The sequence below is a fragment of the Cnephaeus nilssonii genome (assembly GCF_951640355.1).
Source record: "Cnephaeus nilssonii genome assembly, chromosome: 9".
NCBI lineage: Eukaryota > Metazoa > Chordata > Mammalia > Chiroptera > Vespertilionidae > Cnephaeus > Cnephaeus nilssonii.
The window spans coordinates 802,960-819,210 of record NC_137080.1 but is presented as its reverse complement, the minus strand read 5'-3'; the positions used below and the strand labels follow the sequence as shown (position 1 = coordinate 819,210).

Here is a 16,251-nt window from a genome sequence, read left to right as displayed (position 1 = left end):
ACTCCACAGGGGTCCTAGCATCTCTCTCAGCGATGCAGTTAGCTGTGTGCTGTCTCCTCTCAGCGATGCAGTTAGCTGTGTGCTGTCTCCTCTCAGCGATGCAGTTAGCTGTGTGCTGTCTCCTCCCAGCGATGCAGTTAGCTGTGGGCTGTCTCCTCCCAGCAATGCAGTTAGCTGTGTGCTGTCTCCTCCCAGCGATGCAGTTAGCTGTGGGCTGTCTCTCTCAGCGATGCAGTTAGCCGTGGGCTGTCTCTCTCAGGGACGCAGAGGGCAGGGGGCAGGCTGTGTATTTCCCTGAGCAGAGGGGGCTGTGCTTTTTCTTCGGTGCTGTGTGTGCCCAGCCCTTCTCGGTCAGGTGATCCCGAAGACAATGGCCTCCCGCTCTCCTTAGCTCTCTCCTTGGTCCTAGCTCCCACCTGTCAGCCTATCTCCTCGGCACGTGGCTTAACTTGTGTGATCAGTTTTTTCTCTCACTCTGGTTATTTGTTGCTGGGAAACAGATACCCCGAAACTCTGGACTGAAACAGCAGGCCCCTGCTTACAGTCGTGCAGGTGGTTTGGACCTGGGCAGTGAGGTGCTGGTCTTGCTGATGGTTCCTGGTGTGGCCGCGTTCAGCGAGTGGGTTAGTTGTTGGCCAGGCTGTGCTGGGACACGGGGCCTGCTGGGCCTCCCATCTCCCTGTCATCTCAGCTTCTCTCCGTGGGACCTCGCCCTGTCGTCTCTCCATGGCAGCCAGACATCCTGGGGCCTCCCAGTTTCACCTGGTTTTAGAAGCTCATAATACACCACACCTTCCTGATCCCACCAAACACAGAGCATTGTCTTCTTTCTGAAGCGATTTGGCCTTGCAGTCGATGTTGATGGTTGACCTGGATCAACCCATGATTTTGTGCGTTTAGGATTCTCAAAATAAATCCACTTTTCACCGCCAGTCACAATTAGATGCAAAAAAGACTTTCTTTCGTGCCATTGAAGCAACATTTTACTGATGACTTTTTGGTTTTCCATTTGTCTTTCGTTCAGTTGATGTGGCACCCATTTTCCTTCCTTTAAAATCTTTCCCATTGCTTGTAAACGATCGGAAATGGTTTGCTGAGCAGCGTTTAATCTTTCTGCAAGTTGTTTTTGAGTTTGACACGCATCTTCATCCAATAATGCTTGTAATTGTTGGTCTTCAAACTTTTTCGGTTGACCTGGACGTTCTTTGTCTTTCACATCGAAATCATCACTTTTAAAGCGTTTAAACCAGCGTTCACAAGTATCTTGAGATGGAGCATGTTCACCATAAGCTTCCCGAAGTATACGATCACTTTCAGCAGCACTTTTCTTCAAAATAAGTAATGAATGAAAACTTCCCGCAAATGCTCTTTTTTTTGGCACGAAATTTGACATTTTTAAGTGTAAAAATACCTATGATGTTAACACCTTCAATACAACAAAATAGCATACGTACCAAATCGCATATATATCAACATACGTGTAACTCCATCTATTGAAAAAAATACTCATTATTAACTGGTACACCTAGTAAACTTGCCATAATTTATCGCCTGAGTATTTATTTAAAATAAAATTTTTGCAGTTTAAGTATTGCCATTCACTGACCAGTTTTGTTTCTATCAATGTATCTTATGAAAGTAACTTTTGTGTATGAATATATATATTTACAGACTCGTCATGGCACCCTATACTGATGAGCATTTTAAACAACAAAGGATTGGTTTAATGAATTTTGATGAATAGACAACAAAATGTTATACAGACATAGGACTTTGTAACATAAAAATATCGTTAGATGTTTATAACATGACAGAAAAAGTAATATTTTATATAAAGTAGTATACTCTCATTTACGGAAAATGTGGAAAATTGCAACGATACCTACAGCACAGAGTCCTCTGTCGGAGGAAAGACAAGGTGATGTTTATCGTCTGCTCAGTTTCTGCGTCGTTAGGAGTGAGAACTCGCACGGGAAGCTTTGTTGCAGGCGTTCTCCCTGGAAGCCGCTGCTTCTGTGTTGATGGTTTTCCTAACGGGGGGAGCTCACCCTGTGTGCCTGTTGTGGTTGGTTAGGAATGGGCACTGGGTGGAAGGTTAAACGTACGGCATTGGTTGCTATACACGCTTCCCCCGTGGTGATTTAGGACAAGAAACACACCAGTTTCTGTACGCAATTCTTTATTAGGTGTTTAGCTACGATGAGCAGATTTTAAAATCCTTTCTTAAAACTAACAGACCACAGAAGGACCTAACTCTCCATGTTGTACGTATCCCGTCAGCACTGTCCTGATCTCAGAGACTTCTTGGAACAAAGCCCCTGTTGTTACCATGCTCTGGGGGCACCTGGGACGACGTCTGTGTGTGGGGGGCGTGGAGCCAGCTGCTGGCTTTGGAGGGCGTGGCTGTGTCTCATTAGTCTTCAGGGGTGGTGTGTTCTGGGGCGTGGAATGTCCTGGGATTCTGGCTGGGCTCCTCGCACGCTGTCGGCTCCTGCTTGGGCTCCTGCTTGGCAGCTCACCACGCCCCACCTGCAGGCTGGGTCTGAAGCCGGGCGGTGTGGTGTTGATAAGCGCCGTGTTTCCCTTGGCCAGAGCTCCACTCGACTGGACAGCGACAGGGTGTCGTCTGCCTGCAGCACAGCCGAGCGGGGGATGGTGAAGCCGATGGTCCGCCTGGAGCAGCAGCCCGAGTACCGCTGGCCGGAGAGCAGGTGAGACGGTCGCTTTCCATCCTGGAAGGAGGGGACGTTGCCCAGAGGGCAGGTAACGTTACCGCATCTGTGGAGGTGGAGCTGACGTTGTCAGGGCGTCAGCGGTAACGGAGAGTGAATTTCCTCTCGTGCTGTCGACTGGGGCAACGCTCCCATAGTTGTGTCCTGTACGCCGCTGTGTGTCCAGGTCAGAGAGGACAGGACGCCGTTGGCTTACATGTTTCTGTGTTAAGTGTGCTACTCTGAACCATGAGAGACTTTTTCGAGATAGGACTTGAATATTTGATAATTTCTGTATTTACATGAAATTCATCATTTCACCCATTCTTAGAGAAATTCCCGCGTGGTTAAAACGCACAGAGCCAAGGTGGTGTCGCAGGAGCTTTAGCCTGAGGCGCTCGGCCGCTTCCCGCCGCTCCGCTCCGTGGGGTGGTCTCCGGCCGAGACCGGGGGAGGAGTTAGATTTCTTCCTGCTTTGGTCCTGCCAGTGCTTTGAACAGAGCACTGCCTTTGTTACTTCCTTGTCTCACGGCTTTTAGATTCCATGTCGCCTTGGTAAACCCGAGTTTTACTTCCTTGGCATCTCTGAGATGGTTGGCACGGCAGTGCCTCCAGCGTGCGGTTAACGAGCAGGCGGTGTGTCCAGTGGGGGCGGTCTGACCTGCAGCTGCTGGTGTGAGTGTGCCGGGCTCTTGGCTCCGCCAGAGCTGGGGCGCCCTCATCTCTGGGTGCTAGTCAGAGCTTCAGGGCGCCATTCTGACTGCTCCCTCTCAGTCCAGTAGCTGAGGCGCTAGCTGAGGCTGGCGGTCACTCACCCATGCGGTGACGGGCCACAGGTCCAGGCCGTCCCTTCCCCATCCCCCAGCAGAGGACACTGTAGTCACGAGGTTTCACTGTCCATCACAGGAACTAAACGTGTAGGTTCATGTGGGACTCAGGTCTGCACCTGGGTTGTGATCTGGGCTTTTGGTTCTTAAGTTAATTTGCTGGCTTTGTTCTTTAGACGTAATAGTAATCGTCTGCCTCTGTGTCTGTGCTGTTTTTGGTGGTGTAGTCTAGAATAAGATAGGTAGAATGGTATATTTGTGTTGTAAGGAGTAAGTACCTCTATTTATTTATAAGGTGATCAAGAGGTACGTATCCTGAGCCTATGAATATTTGAGTGAGTGAAGCAAGACGTGAGAGAGGGAAGATCGATTAGCATAATGCTCTTAGCATATGCACAGCTAGGAAGTCAACGTAGTTAATAAAGGGAAGGTAGTAAGATAATAGTGTTAAAATAGCCAGATGATGGTTAATTATATGTCATACATTATTTTATCCCGTGGACATACATATTAAGTGACCTTTTTCAAGGTCAGATTACTTGGCTTTGCAAAAGATTTATTAAAGGCTTTATCTGAACTATAATGTGTGTTGATATTAAGACAGTTATAGAAACAGGAGATTACCCATTTCCAGTCTTTGTGTTTCTCACACGCAGTGTTGGTATAGCAGTGCTCAATTGATGCATTTATAAAAATCTAAGCTGCTTTAATAAGCATGTTGAAAATACTAATTTTAGTCAAAGAAAAATCTTTCCAAATGATGGGATTGACTAAATTATCGCTGACACTTTATTTTTTTCGATGAGAATTTAAATTCTCTCTGTTTACTAGATTTGTTAAATTGATGAAACAAATAATTTGTAAAGTTTACCCAGGGCCATTATTGAATGAAAATAACTACTTACCTGCAATTTTAGATGTCCATCAATAGGGCAGTGTAAGAAAGACTTATTAATGTTGAGCACTTAAGTTACATTGTGTGTATAAGAGCATTTTTACACATAAATTGTTGAGTTAAGTCTAAGTTATTAAGTCATAGGCGGCATAAACTGTGAAGCATATAAGGTGATGAAGATGCTTTTGGTTGCCGAAACCGGTTTGGCTCAGTGGATAGAGTGTCGGCCTGCGGACTGAAAGGTCCCGGGTTCGATTCCGGTCAAGGGCATGTACCTTGGTTGCGGGCACATCCCCAGTAGGGGTTGTGCAGGAGGCAGCTGATCGATGTATCTCTCTCATCGATGTTTCTAACTCTCTATCTCTCTCCCTTCCTCTCTGTAAAAAATCAATAAAATATATTTAAAAAAAAAAAGATGCTTTTGGTTTACCTGTGTGACTCCTCACTGGCGCTCACTCCCATGTATTTCTCCTCCCTCGCCCTGGGTGCGGGGGGAGAGGGGGGAGGCCGGGAGCTGGGCTGTGGGAAGGCGGCGGCGGCGGCTCCGTTGTCAGCCTGTAGCTGGGGCCTGTGGTCCTCATGGTGCTGGTTTCTCTCGTTGTTGAGGGTCTTTATTGTTTGAATAACTTATGAGGAGACAGGCCAGTGACTCCAAACACATCTGTCCCGCTCGTGCCGTCGTCTGAGAGTGTAGACTTCATGTTGCTGAGAAGATTCATTGGAATCCATCTTGACCCAAGTTTGGTTTAAGCCAATATTTAAAAACGGATGTGTTCATTTCAGTGTAAGTCCTTATAATCCCCACTATTTAGTTTTCAGTTATCTTTGCAGAAAGGCAAAACACATTTAAAAAAGTCTTTGCTTATTAATGGCTTTCAGCTGTTTTTTGATGAGTGTACAACACAGTATCACATGTTTACATATGCCCGGTGGACACACCTACGGGTAGATATTCCTATTTGTGACTGAAAGAAGAACTTCCTGTAACAGTGCCCACCGTATAGCCTGTCAGAGGGGCAGGGCATCCCACAACCTGAAGAACTAATACAAATGACCTAACCTTTGAGTTAATCTGGTCTTGAATACCTAGAAATATATAAACATTAGTACAGTGCTAGTTATTAGGAATGTTCCCAAATTATAGTTTCTCTTAGTTTATATTTTAGGCAGTGCCTTATTTTTGTAGCGTCAGGCTAAGTGATGAAAAGTGCCTCGAATTATGTGACTTTGAGAAGAAATGTGAGTGAGTAGGATGTGTTCTGAGGCACGCGTCGCTGAGCGTCGAGAACGCTGACCGCGCGACTGCAGGGGTCTGCCCGGCCTCCTGTCTGACCTCGGCTGGAGGGAAAGGCCATGTGCAGCCGGGGGCGTCCTCCCTTTCCTGAGTGGAGCTCGGGGTGGCTTAGATGGTCTGTGTCCCCAGCAGTGTCTCCTCACTGTCACCTGAGCCATGGCCGCAGCAGGTGCCTAGCGGCCTGGGTCTGCGCGGGCGTGAAGCCTCGTGAATAATGGAGTCAGGGCGGGTCTGCTGTCCCCGCGAAAGAGGTACTCGGAGGGGCTGGCCTGTGCCGAGTGGGATGTGACAGCTGTCAGTTTGCTCACTTGAATATTTGCATACGTCACGTGAAAAGGAGGCAGTGGGCTCCTTCTTATCTCCAGAAAACTGTACAGAGGTGGTGTTAAAAGTTTCAGAGCTTTCCGCAGGTTGTCAGGATGACCTGGTTTTAAGAGGCCCCGTTCTTCTTGCAGGACGCAGGATGCTCCGGGGCCCGAGCTGGTGCTGCCTGCGAGCATTGAGTTCAGGGAGAGTGGTGAGTGACGTCACCTTCCACTGTCAGTGAATTTTTTCTTGTCCATTTTTCTCCCTCTGATTTTCATGTTTTCTTTCTTTTGTTCTTTTTTTGGAAATCTTGTCACAGCTGAAGACTCGTTTTTATCTGCTATTATAAATTACACGAACAGCTCTACCGTCCACTTTAAGTTGTCTCCTACATACGTGCTCTACATGGCCTGCCGGTACGTATTGTCGAGCCAGTACAGACCGGAAGCCAGTCCCCCCGAGCGCACCCACAAGGTGATCGCCATCGTCAACAAGATGGTGAGCATGATGGACGGCGTGATCCAGGTAAGCCCGTGTGGCCTGAAGGCCAGTGCAGCTGTGAACCAGTGAAGCCAGTTCTTTAATGTTTCAGACTTGGCTTCATATTGACTTCATCTTAAGAATTTTTTCTAAAATAAAAGTTATATATGTTGTATTGAAACTGTGTAGCTTTAAAAGTTGAAAAGAAATGTAAAGTCTTTTCTGTTTCTTTTCCACAAACTTGAGAATAAGGGAAGGTAAATTGTACATGGTCACATAATTATCATGAAAAAGACCCTTAAAATTAGAATAGTAGTTGTGAGAAAGTATTGAGACTTGATGTGGGTTTCTTAGAATTAAAAATAATAACGTATTGAGATGAAATTCATTAACCATTTTAAAGTGAAAATTCAGTAGCATTTAGCACATTCCCAGCGCTGTGAGCCACCAGCTCTGCCTGGTCCGGAACATTCCCTCACTCCGGCCCAGCCCCCTGAGCGGGTCTCGTTTCCGTTCCTCCGGCCTCGGCAACCCACCTTCAAGTCTTTAATGCCGTAAGGGGCACTCGCCCTTGCCGAGCCTGTGACGCTGTGGTGAATGTCCGGAGCTTCCGGCCCACGTGTGAGCATAGTGGCAGCCTGGCCTTTCTCACCAGGACACGCGGCGCAGGCTCTGCCCTGAGTCGGCTCTGACAATGGCCGGAAGCAAGGTGTCCTCTTGGTGGGTGGTGCTCTCGGTAGCAGAGGAGATGGGCTAAGTACACGGAGAGATTTGCAAACATGTTTCCGAGTCGCGTGGCCGTGCTGTTGCTCGGCTCTAGAGCTCAGGTATGTCCCGTTAAGTAACCCGTCTAGATGGCTAGGTTGTTTGTCTCCTGTCGGGAATGTGTGAGGCAAACTCAGCTTTTATTTTTATTTTTAAAAAATACATTTTTATTGATTTCAGGGAGAAAGGGAGAGAGAGAGAAACATCAATGATGAGAATCATGGCTCGGCTGCCCCCTGCACATCCCCTACTGGGGATCGAGCCTGCAACCCAGGCATGTGCCCTGACTGGGAATCAAAACTGGGACCCTTCAGTCTGCAGTCCAACGCTCTATCCACTGAGCCACACCAGCCAGAGCCAACTCATCTTTAATTCCCTCAGAGGCCATGTTTTGAGAGACATGTTGTTTCTTTTATGTTTGAGTGATTGGCATGTGGATTGGATGGGGCTCTTCCTTTATCCCAGTGAGGACAGAGGTTAAACAGGAAAGTCAGTTTATTCGGACACCTTGTTGTCACTCCCGTTATTTTATAGACATATGTGATTTCCTGTCCAGTTGTCACTCAGAGCCACTGTCTGCCACCACGTTTGGGTTTGTAAACCCTGTTTCAGGTTATGCGACTCTTGCCATCACGACTTTGATAGACTTTTCCTTATTGAATTTGAACTTCACTGGGATCACCAGGATTGAAACCCGTCTTTACTTTCAGATGCAGGTTTAGGGTATGATCAGAGAGGAGTCTTAATGTTGTAGAAACAAACTATGGTAGTGAATAATTAAAAATTTTTAATTTGTAAAAACCCAAGTTCAAAAACCAGTTTACTCACGTTTTAGATTTAAGTTTTTCTATGTCTTCAGATTCTCAAGGTGTTGAGCATTTACATTGATTGTTTCTGTGGGTCTTTGCTGTCTCTTGTTTTCTTCCTGATTAACGGGGAAGAGACTGCTTTCACAGACAGACCTTGAAGCACCCAGCTCCCGGTGTCCCTGAGACCTCAGGTCCGGGGGTCAGGGGCTCACTGTCACTTCTCACCGATTCACTCTGGGCCTTCACTTAGTGTCACCAGCCAGTGTCAGGCGCACAGAACGCCTCCGTGCCACGCCCCGCGGGAGCTGCGTCAGGGCAGGGATGGATAGGTAGCCTGGGGAGAACAGAGCTCAGTGTCGTGCCTTCATTTTAGTGTTTTGATTTTTTTAAACGATCATGATTGTTTACAAGTTTCTTTCTCTTGTTCTGCTTGATCCCCCTCGTCTGTTTTTCTCCAGGAAGTAGACCAGGTTGAACAGGTAGGACCTACTGTGGGACTGAGCCTGGCTCTGTTGGCTTAGCTGAGTTTCTCATGCTGCTTCCATGTCAACACAGTGCTCAGACCGGACCGAGCGTCCATAACACTCATCCGGCAGCTGAAACACGCAGTACTAAACCCCTTTTGACTGTGCAGCCTTACCAGCATTTCATAACTTCTGCTTAATGCACTTCCGTGTGGACATGAAATGACAACAGTTCTGTTTCTCCTCGTCGTCCATCCTCGGTCCCTATCCTTTGGATCTCACCTGAGGTTGCCTGGCCTGCACATGTGGTCGGAGAGGATGCGATAGATCAGTACTGGATACTGGGTTGCTTGGCGGCCAAGCCAGTGGCTGCGAGTATCCGGGTGGCTGTGGGTAACCATGGACACGTGTGTGTACACGCAGATTACCAGATAATGCACAACCTCTGATTTGGTGCTGGATTCCTCCATGTCCCATTCCTCTAATTTCTCCATTGATTCATAAATGGTAGCCAATTAGACCCACGTGTCTCCGTGAGCCCAGGAAGCGCGGTGGTGACTGGTTCCCACTGCTGGGCGTGGACCCAAATTCCTTGGCGAGTATCTGGTATCTGTGGCAAATGCGCTGGTGGGACGGGACGGTACTGGTCTATCCTTGGCAGCTTTCAGGAGCATCCTTGGTGGTTGTGGTTTCTGTCGCTCCTGTGGCGGCTCAGGCATGTGTTCTGCCCCCAGAAACAGAAGAACATCGCAGGGGCACTTGCTTTCTGGATGGCCAACGCGTCTGAGCTCCTCAACTTCATCAAGCAGGACCGGGACCTGAGCCGGATCACACTGGACGCCCAAGATGTGCTGGCGCACCTGGTTCAGATGGCCTTTAAGTAAGGGACCCATCTGGGGAGGGACACTGTTCTATAAAGATTTAAGTCATATTATGTTTTCTTAAATTTTCAAAACGTATTTTAAAGGCTCTTATTTGCCTTGTTTGAACAATATCAAGAAGCGTAAATAACTGTGCAAAACGTGTTGACTTAATAAATTGAATTCAGTGAGCTGTGTTTCTTGAACCCGGAGAGGGAAGCTGTTGTATTTTTAATGCCGTATTTCTGAGCAGTGCAGGCCGTTCCGCGTGTGCCGTGTCTGACAGCAGCTCCTCACGCTGACATCATGACACTGTGCGTGCTTTCAGGTTCCTGGTCCACTGTCTGCAGTCGGAACTGAACAACTACATGCCGGCCTTCCTGGACGACCCCGAGGAGAACAGTCTGCAGAGACCCAAGATAGGTCAGGACAGTCATTCCTCCCCTCCCTCCCTCCCTCCCTCCCTCCCTCCCTCCCTCCCTCCCTCCCTCCTCCCTCCTCCTTCCCCCCTCCCCTTTCCCTTCTCCCTCCTCCTTCCTCCTTCCCTCCACCCTCCCCCTTCCCTTCTCCCTCCCTCCTTCCCTTTTCCCTCCCTCCTTCCCTCCCTCCTCCCTCCTCCTTCCCCCTCCTTCCCCCCTCCCCTTTCCCTTCTCCCTCCCTCCCTCCTCCTTCCCCCCTCCCCCCTCCCCCCTTCCCTCCCCTCCCTCCCTCCCCCCTCCTTCCCTCCCCCTCCCTCCCTCTCTCCTCCCTCCTTCCCCCTCCTTCCCCCCTCCCCCCTCCCCCTCCCTCCTTCCCTCTTCCCTCCCTCCCTTCTTCCCTCCCTCTTGTTTAACTTCATTTTAATATTTCATATTTGTAAGAGGGAGGTATTTTGAAAATAAACAAGGTATTGGATTTGGCATTTTTGTTAAAGCAATGAGTTTTAACTACCACCAGCAGTAAGTGTTGTTTAAGAAGAGTTCTTATGTGGGTGTTTCATGCTGGTTGTGCTTTTTCAGGAAGCCTCAGGGTGAACCCCAATGTTAAGTAAGTGCAGTTAAGGCCTGTAAGTGTTTAAAACACATCACTCCTTCCTCTTTGGACGAGTGGCATTTTCAAAGTGCTCCGGCAGGCATGCTGTGACTCTTTACCAAATTTACCGCCCGTTCAAGACTCCCGAGTGACCGGTGCCCCTCGCCTTGTCTCTGCAGACGACGTCCTGCACACGCTCTCGGGGGCGATGGCGCTGCTGCGGCGCTGCCGGGTCAACGCGGCCCTCACCATCCAGCTCTTCTCCCAGCTCTTCCACTTCATCAACATGTGGCTGTTCAACAGGCTGGTCACCGACCCCGAGTCAGGGCTGTGCTCGCACTACTGGGGCGCCATCATCCGCCAGCAGCTGGGCCACGTGGAGGCGTGGGCGGAGAAGCAGGGGCTGGAGCTGGCCGCCGACTGCCACCTCAGCAGAATCGTGCAGGTGGGTGCCACTCCCGCCCCGGGACGCGCGTGTCGCCACGCCTCTGATGCCGTCCCGGGTGAGGGCGCGGAGTCGGCAGAACTCGGCGTCCCGCTGAGGCTTCCCTGGGGCGTCGTTTCTCCGGGTCACTAACCAAGGGCCGTGCGCTGGGGCCTCACGCAGAGATCGGGAGACGGGCTGCATCCTCGGGCCCGAGGGTGGGTCTGCCTCAGCCTCAGCTCTGGGCGTCGGCTGGCATCTTGGGTCCTGGCCGTAGAGCACCTGGGTCTGTCCTCCTCTCCACGGGGCAGTCCCTGTGCGCATGTCTGTGTGCGCGTCCCCCTTCTGAGGACGGAGTCAGGAGGTGCTGGCCTCCTTTCCCCTTGGTGATTCCGCCCAGACCCGGCGCCCAGGCCTCTTCCTGAGGTGCCCGGGGTAGGGCTTCAACATGGGCCTTGGGGACTACACTGCCGCCCATAGCGGGTGGGGCCGGCAGGTGACTGTCCTCCAGGGGTCTTTGTATTGAGGTTAGTGGGGCGCGTTTATTTTATAGCGCTCCACACTGAGAGAGAAATTGTTACTGAATAACGGACAGTAGTTAACTCCTAAGAACACAGAACCAGGAGACCACAGAGCAGAAACTGTGCCGTAGTAGATTCACAAAGACGAAGAGCAAGGAAAGGAAGCATAACTGTACAGGACTAGACACAGAGGTGAGAGGAGGGGCCGGAGCCACCCCTCCGGGAGCCCTGAGGTCACGAGGAGGTCACCGGAGGGAACTGAGGCCCTCACCCCGGTGTCCTCGCCCCGTGCGGCCCGGAGCTCGAGTGTGGAGGCGAGAGCCGCTGGTGGGCAGCTAGGGACGCGAGTGTCAGCCTCAGAACTCAGCAGCGGCTGCTGTTACTGCAGCGTGTCGTGTTGTATTTATTTCCTCAGCTTCTTCATCTGTTCTGAGGAGTGAGCGTGGGCAGAGGCTCCGCCCTCCTGCTCTGGGGCGGCTGAGCCATCTCTGCGAGGTGTCTCTCGGACCCGGTAACAGCCATCCGAGTGGTTATGGACGTGGTTGAAGTTCCTAAGGGAACTTGCAAATGCTCTGCGGACATAACAGTGGAGTTCATTGTGCGCCTGTGTCAGTAACGTGAGGCCCTCGGCGACCTTTCTGAGGCCGCCCTTTCCCTTTGGTTACTGGGCCCGTCAGTGATGGGAAACTGTCCCAGAACCAGCCAGCCGCGGCCGCAGCTGTGCCTTACACACGGGGACTGTGGAACGAGCTGCATCACAGCGTCCCCATTCCCTCACACAGGCCACCACCTTGCTGACGATGGATAAGTACGCGCCCGAGGACGTTCCCAACATAAACAGCACCTGCTTCAAGCTGAACTCACTGCAGCTGCAAGCCTTGCTGCAGAACTACCACTGCGCGCCCGATGAGCCCTTCATCCCCACGGTAAGGGCAGCGCCCGTCCCACGTGGAACACGCGTGCACAGGGCGTGGGGGTGGAAGCAAAGGAAAACTCATTAACCGTTTCCTTTCACTTTAAAAACAAGCTTATTTACTTGACCAATCTCCACGGTCAGTCTGCTGTTGGTGTATGAGTTCGGGTTCATTGTAAGAAGTAGAAGCTACATAAGCATTTAAGTAGAAAGGGTTTTAACTCTGGCTCGGTCCTTGGAAAATCATGGGGAGGCCGGCAGGGAGGGGTGCAGGGCACCTGATTGCTGATCCCACTTCTCATTGGAAACGCCTGGAGGCAGGCGTGCTGCTGTTCATCTCCGCCCGGGTCTGCCAAGCTGGCTGTGTACAGCCTGGGACGTCCGCAGGCACCTGGGAACGAGAGAGGTGAGGTCATAGCCTGAGACCGTCTCCCGGCCTCCCGCACTGCGTTCATGCCTGAGAGGGCGTCCTCTAGCAGAGCCGTCCACCAGCGACACCGTGCGCGCCCGTGTTGTTAAGGGAACACAGCTCCGAGCGAACAAGAAGGACTTGGAGCACTGGCGGCTGGGATGGATGTCAGGAGGTAGCTGTGCAGGAGTCAGATGCAGGGTAAAGCGTGCTCCGTCCTCTGACTCGAGAACAGCGGAGGCTCTGAGGTGGGAGCCTGGGTCGCAGTGGCTGCAGGAGGCACGAGGGCCGCCGCGGAGCAGTGCGCTCACTTCCTGTGCTGCGGCCTTTCCGGTATGGACCTGTCTCAACGAAAACGTGTCAGACGAGATCACGCACACCCGTCATTCAGAAAGAACGTCTGTGTGACCTGGGCGTGGGTATTTTATCTTGAGTTTTTACATTTCACATTGAGTGAGCTCTTTCCCACGTCATTCAGCGTTCTACAAAAATAGGGCTGTTCCCATTGGGTGTTGAGGAATTGTGCAAGGAAAAAATGATTACTTTTGAAAAGAGGGAAAACCCATAGTCTTGTGACTGAACAGTTTCTTCTCATTTAAGCTGCACTTTATTTGAGATTAATAATTAGTATCTTGGTTCATTTACTTAGTGTGTGCTTTGCTGGTGTTTTGCTGCATCGCAGGCTGATTCTGAACCTGTTGTCACGTTGTCCCCCGCGTGGCCTGAACAGACGCGTGGATCATTGCTGCTCAGCTGCTCCAGTCACGTAGCATATCGTTCGAATTTTGCATTTCTCTGCCCAGGACCTGATAGAGAACGTCGTGGCTGTGGCCGAGAACACAGCCGACGAGCTGGCGCGCAGCGACGGGCGGGAGGTGCAGCTGGAGGAGGACCCCGACCTGCAGCTGCCCTTCCTGCTGCCGGAGGACGGCTACTCCTGCGACGTCGTCAGGAACCTCCCCAGCGGCCTGCAGGAGTTCCTGGACCCCCTGTGCCAGCGGGGTAGGTATTGTTGTGGAGCCTGAAATCGGACCCCGCCCGAGTCTGTCTACGTGCGCTCCACTCGTGTGGGTGCTTCCGACGAAGGCACTGTTCCGGGGACTCGGAGGGAAGTGTTTCCCCGTGACACGGGTCACTGACGTGCAGACACACAGTGCCGTGGGGGGTCTGCACCCCTCCTGTGACCCCTGGCTGCTCGGTGTGGACGGGCGGGTGCTGGATACGGCCTCGGAGCTGACGTGTGACGGCAGTGCCAGCCGAGCAGCACAGGCTTCGGACCGACGCCCAAGTCCTGGTCCCAGCCCTTCCCTCCAGTTTCTCTCGTGGAGGGGGGGGTGTGGACGGTAGCGAGGAGCCCTGGGAACCGGCCCACAGTTCCTAAGTGCCGTGCTCGCACGTGGTCTGTGCTGAGGCCCGGCTCCGCCGTCTCAGTGCAGCTCAGCTCCCCCGTGTCACTACGTCTTTCACGTGTTCTCCTGCGTGTGTGGGTGCAAGGGCTCGGTTATACCGGAGGCAGAAGCTTTTCTTAGATAGGCTCGGCCCGGTCTGCTGCTCTTCTGTAACGCGGAGCTCAGACGAGTACAAAGCAGACCCAGGCTGTAGGGGTTTAAGCAGAAGGAATAGGAGAGTCGGGTTCTGCGCCCACAGGTACTTGTGTTCAGAGAGTGTGGGGTTTGACTCCAGCGACTGCTTCACTCACCACAGAGTTTCACGTCCTCAGATTTTGACAGTTTAGAACATTGGCACAGGCTGCCTCTGGGGATGCCAGTACGTGGCTGTGGCCCTCCGGGAGTGTGGGAGCTGGCGTGTGGCCTGTGGAGGGAGAGGAAGAGGCCCAGGCCCCGGTGCTCCTCTGAGAAAGTCGGGCAGTGGGAGTGCGAGTGGCGCCGGCGGGAGGGCCCCGAGCTGGGCTGGCGCCGAGCGTGTCGGAGGTGGGCCCGTGTCCCTCTGCTGCCCCGCACCTCGCGTTGGACCCACACCCTCACCCCTTCCCACAGCGCACACGTGTGACGGGGCAACAGCCCAGGCCCGGCTGCTTGCCCAGTTCTCCCATCCCTCCCGCCTCCACACCTCCCACCTGGCTGGTCTCTGGCTCTCCCTCTCCTGTCGGCCTGGAGTCCCGGACCTGCTGTGACTGCAGCACCGCCCGCAGCTTGCCTCCCTCCCTCCCGCAGCCCTCCCTCCCTCCCTCCCACAGCCTGTCCTCCCTCCCTCCCACAGCCCGTCCTCCCTCCCGCAGCCCTCCCTCCCTCCCGCAGCCTGTCCTCCCTCCCGCAGCCCTCCCTCCCTCCCTCCCTCCCTCCCTCCCGTAGCCCGCCTCCCTCCCTCCCTCCCGCAGCCCTCCCTCCCTCCCTACCTTAGCCCTCCCTCCCTCCCGCAGCCCTCCCTCCCTCCCTCCCTCCCTCAGCCCTCCCTCCCTCCCGCAGCCCTCCCTCCCTCCCTCCCTCCCTCAGCCCTCCCTCCCTCCCGCAGCCCTCCCTCCCTCCCTCAGCCCTCCCTCCCTCCTGCAGCCCTCCCTCCCTCCCTCCCTCCCTCCCGCAGCCCGCCTCCCTCCCGCAGCCCTCCCTCCCTCCCTCCCGCAGCCCGGCCTCCCTCCCTCCCACAGCCTGTCCTCCCTCCCGCAGCCCGCCCTCCCTCCCTCCCGCAGCCCTCCCTCCCTCCCTCCCTCAGCCCTCCCTCCCTCCCTCCTGCAGCCCGGCCTCCCTCCCTCCCACAGCCTGTCCTCCCTCCTGCAGCCCGGCCTCCCTCCCGCAGTGCGCATGCAAAGGTGTAGACAGGACACGGATATCGTCACTTGATGTGTTGAGGGTTACGGTTGTGTCTGGCGTGGTGTGCCTTTCAGTCCTGCCATTTGCTTCTCGGCCCCAGGCTTCTGCAGGCTGGTCCCTCACGCACGCTCCCCGGGCACCTGGACCATCCACTTCGAGGGCGCCGACTATGAAAGTCACCTTCTGCGTGAGAACACGGAACTGGCAAGTCCCGCGGCTGAGGTGGGCGGGGAAGGACGTGGGCCTGGCGCTTGGAGAAGGGGCTTGGATTCCTTCCTTGCTTACAGGGAACATCTTAAAGTCACCTGTAAATACCAATTTTATTTAAAAATCTTAAATAAGATTTAGACCCACGACTTATATGTAAAGTTTTTATTCCAGGCCATGTCTGTAAACAAATGGTGCTTATTTTTAAAAATGAGTATTTCTATACCCTCAGCTATAATTGATTGGTAGGACGTGGGTCAACGTGAACATACAGTGTCAGGTGTGGGTTTCTAGGTAACAAGGTCCGTACATGGCACCGTGTGCCCACCACCCCGTGTCACATTAAAACAAACCGTGTTCAATCTCAGGCTCAGCCTCTGCGGAAGGAGCCCGAGATCATCACCGTGACCCTGAAGAAGCAGAACGGAATGGGCCTCAGCATCGTCGCGGCAAAGGTAGGCCGGCAGGCGGCACGAGGGGGAGGGGCGAGGCAGATGGCGTGGGGGTGCTGCACCCTGTGGGTGCCCCATCTGTGCTGGAACGCTGTGCTTGGAGCCCGCCGGCTGAGGGGTGGTCTCCCCTCGGAA

At 52.8% G+C, this 16,251-nt stretch overlaps 1 protein-coding gene across 15 annotated transcripts in view; it reads left to right on the top strand.

Moving 5' to 3' along the window:
• Positions 1-16,251, top strand: part of AFDN (afadin, adherens junction formation factor) — a 98,314-nt gene that overhangs the window by 50,302 nt on the left and 31,761 nt on the right. For 7 of the 15 annotated variants that reach the window (XM_079779933.1, XM_079779932.1, XM_079779931.1 and 4 more), the window contains exons 12-22: positions 2,593-2,711; positions 6,183-6,244; positions 6,353-6,558; positions 8,546-8,566; positions 9,286-9,431; positions 9,740-9,834; positions 10,602-10,867; positions 12,150-12,293; positions 13,493-13,691; positions 15,558-15,679; positions 16,033-16,119. In XM_079779933.1, coding sequence (XP_079636059.1) covers positions 2,593-2,711; positions 6,183-6,244; positions 6,353-6,558; positions 8,546-8,566; positions 9,286-9,431; positions 9,740-9,834; positions 10,602-10,867; positions 12,150-12,293; positions 13,493-13,691; positions 15,558-15,679; positions 16,033-16,119 — 1,467 coding nt within the window. The remainder of the gene's footprint in view (positions 1-2,592; positions 2,712-6,182; positions 6,245-6,352; positions 6,559-8,545; positions 8,567-9,285; positions 9,432-9,739; positions 9,835-10,601; positions 10,868-12,149; positions 12,294-13,492; positions 13,692-15,557; positions 15,680-16,032; positions 16,120-16,251) is intronic. The other 8 variants (XM_079779936.1, XM_079779937.1, XM_079779927.1 and 5 more) reach the window with 3 other exon arrangements.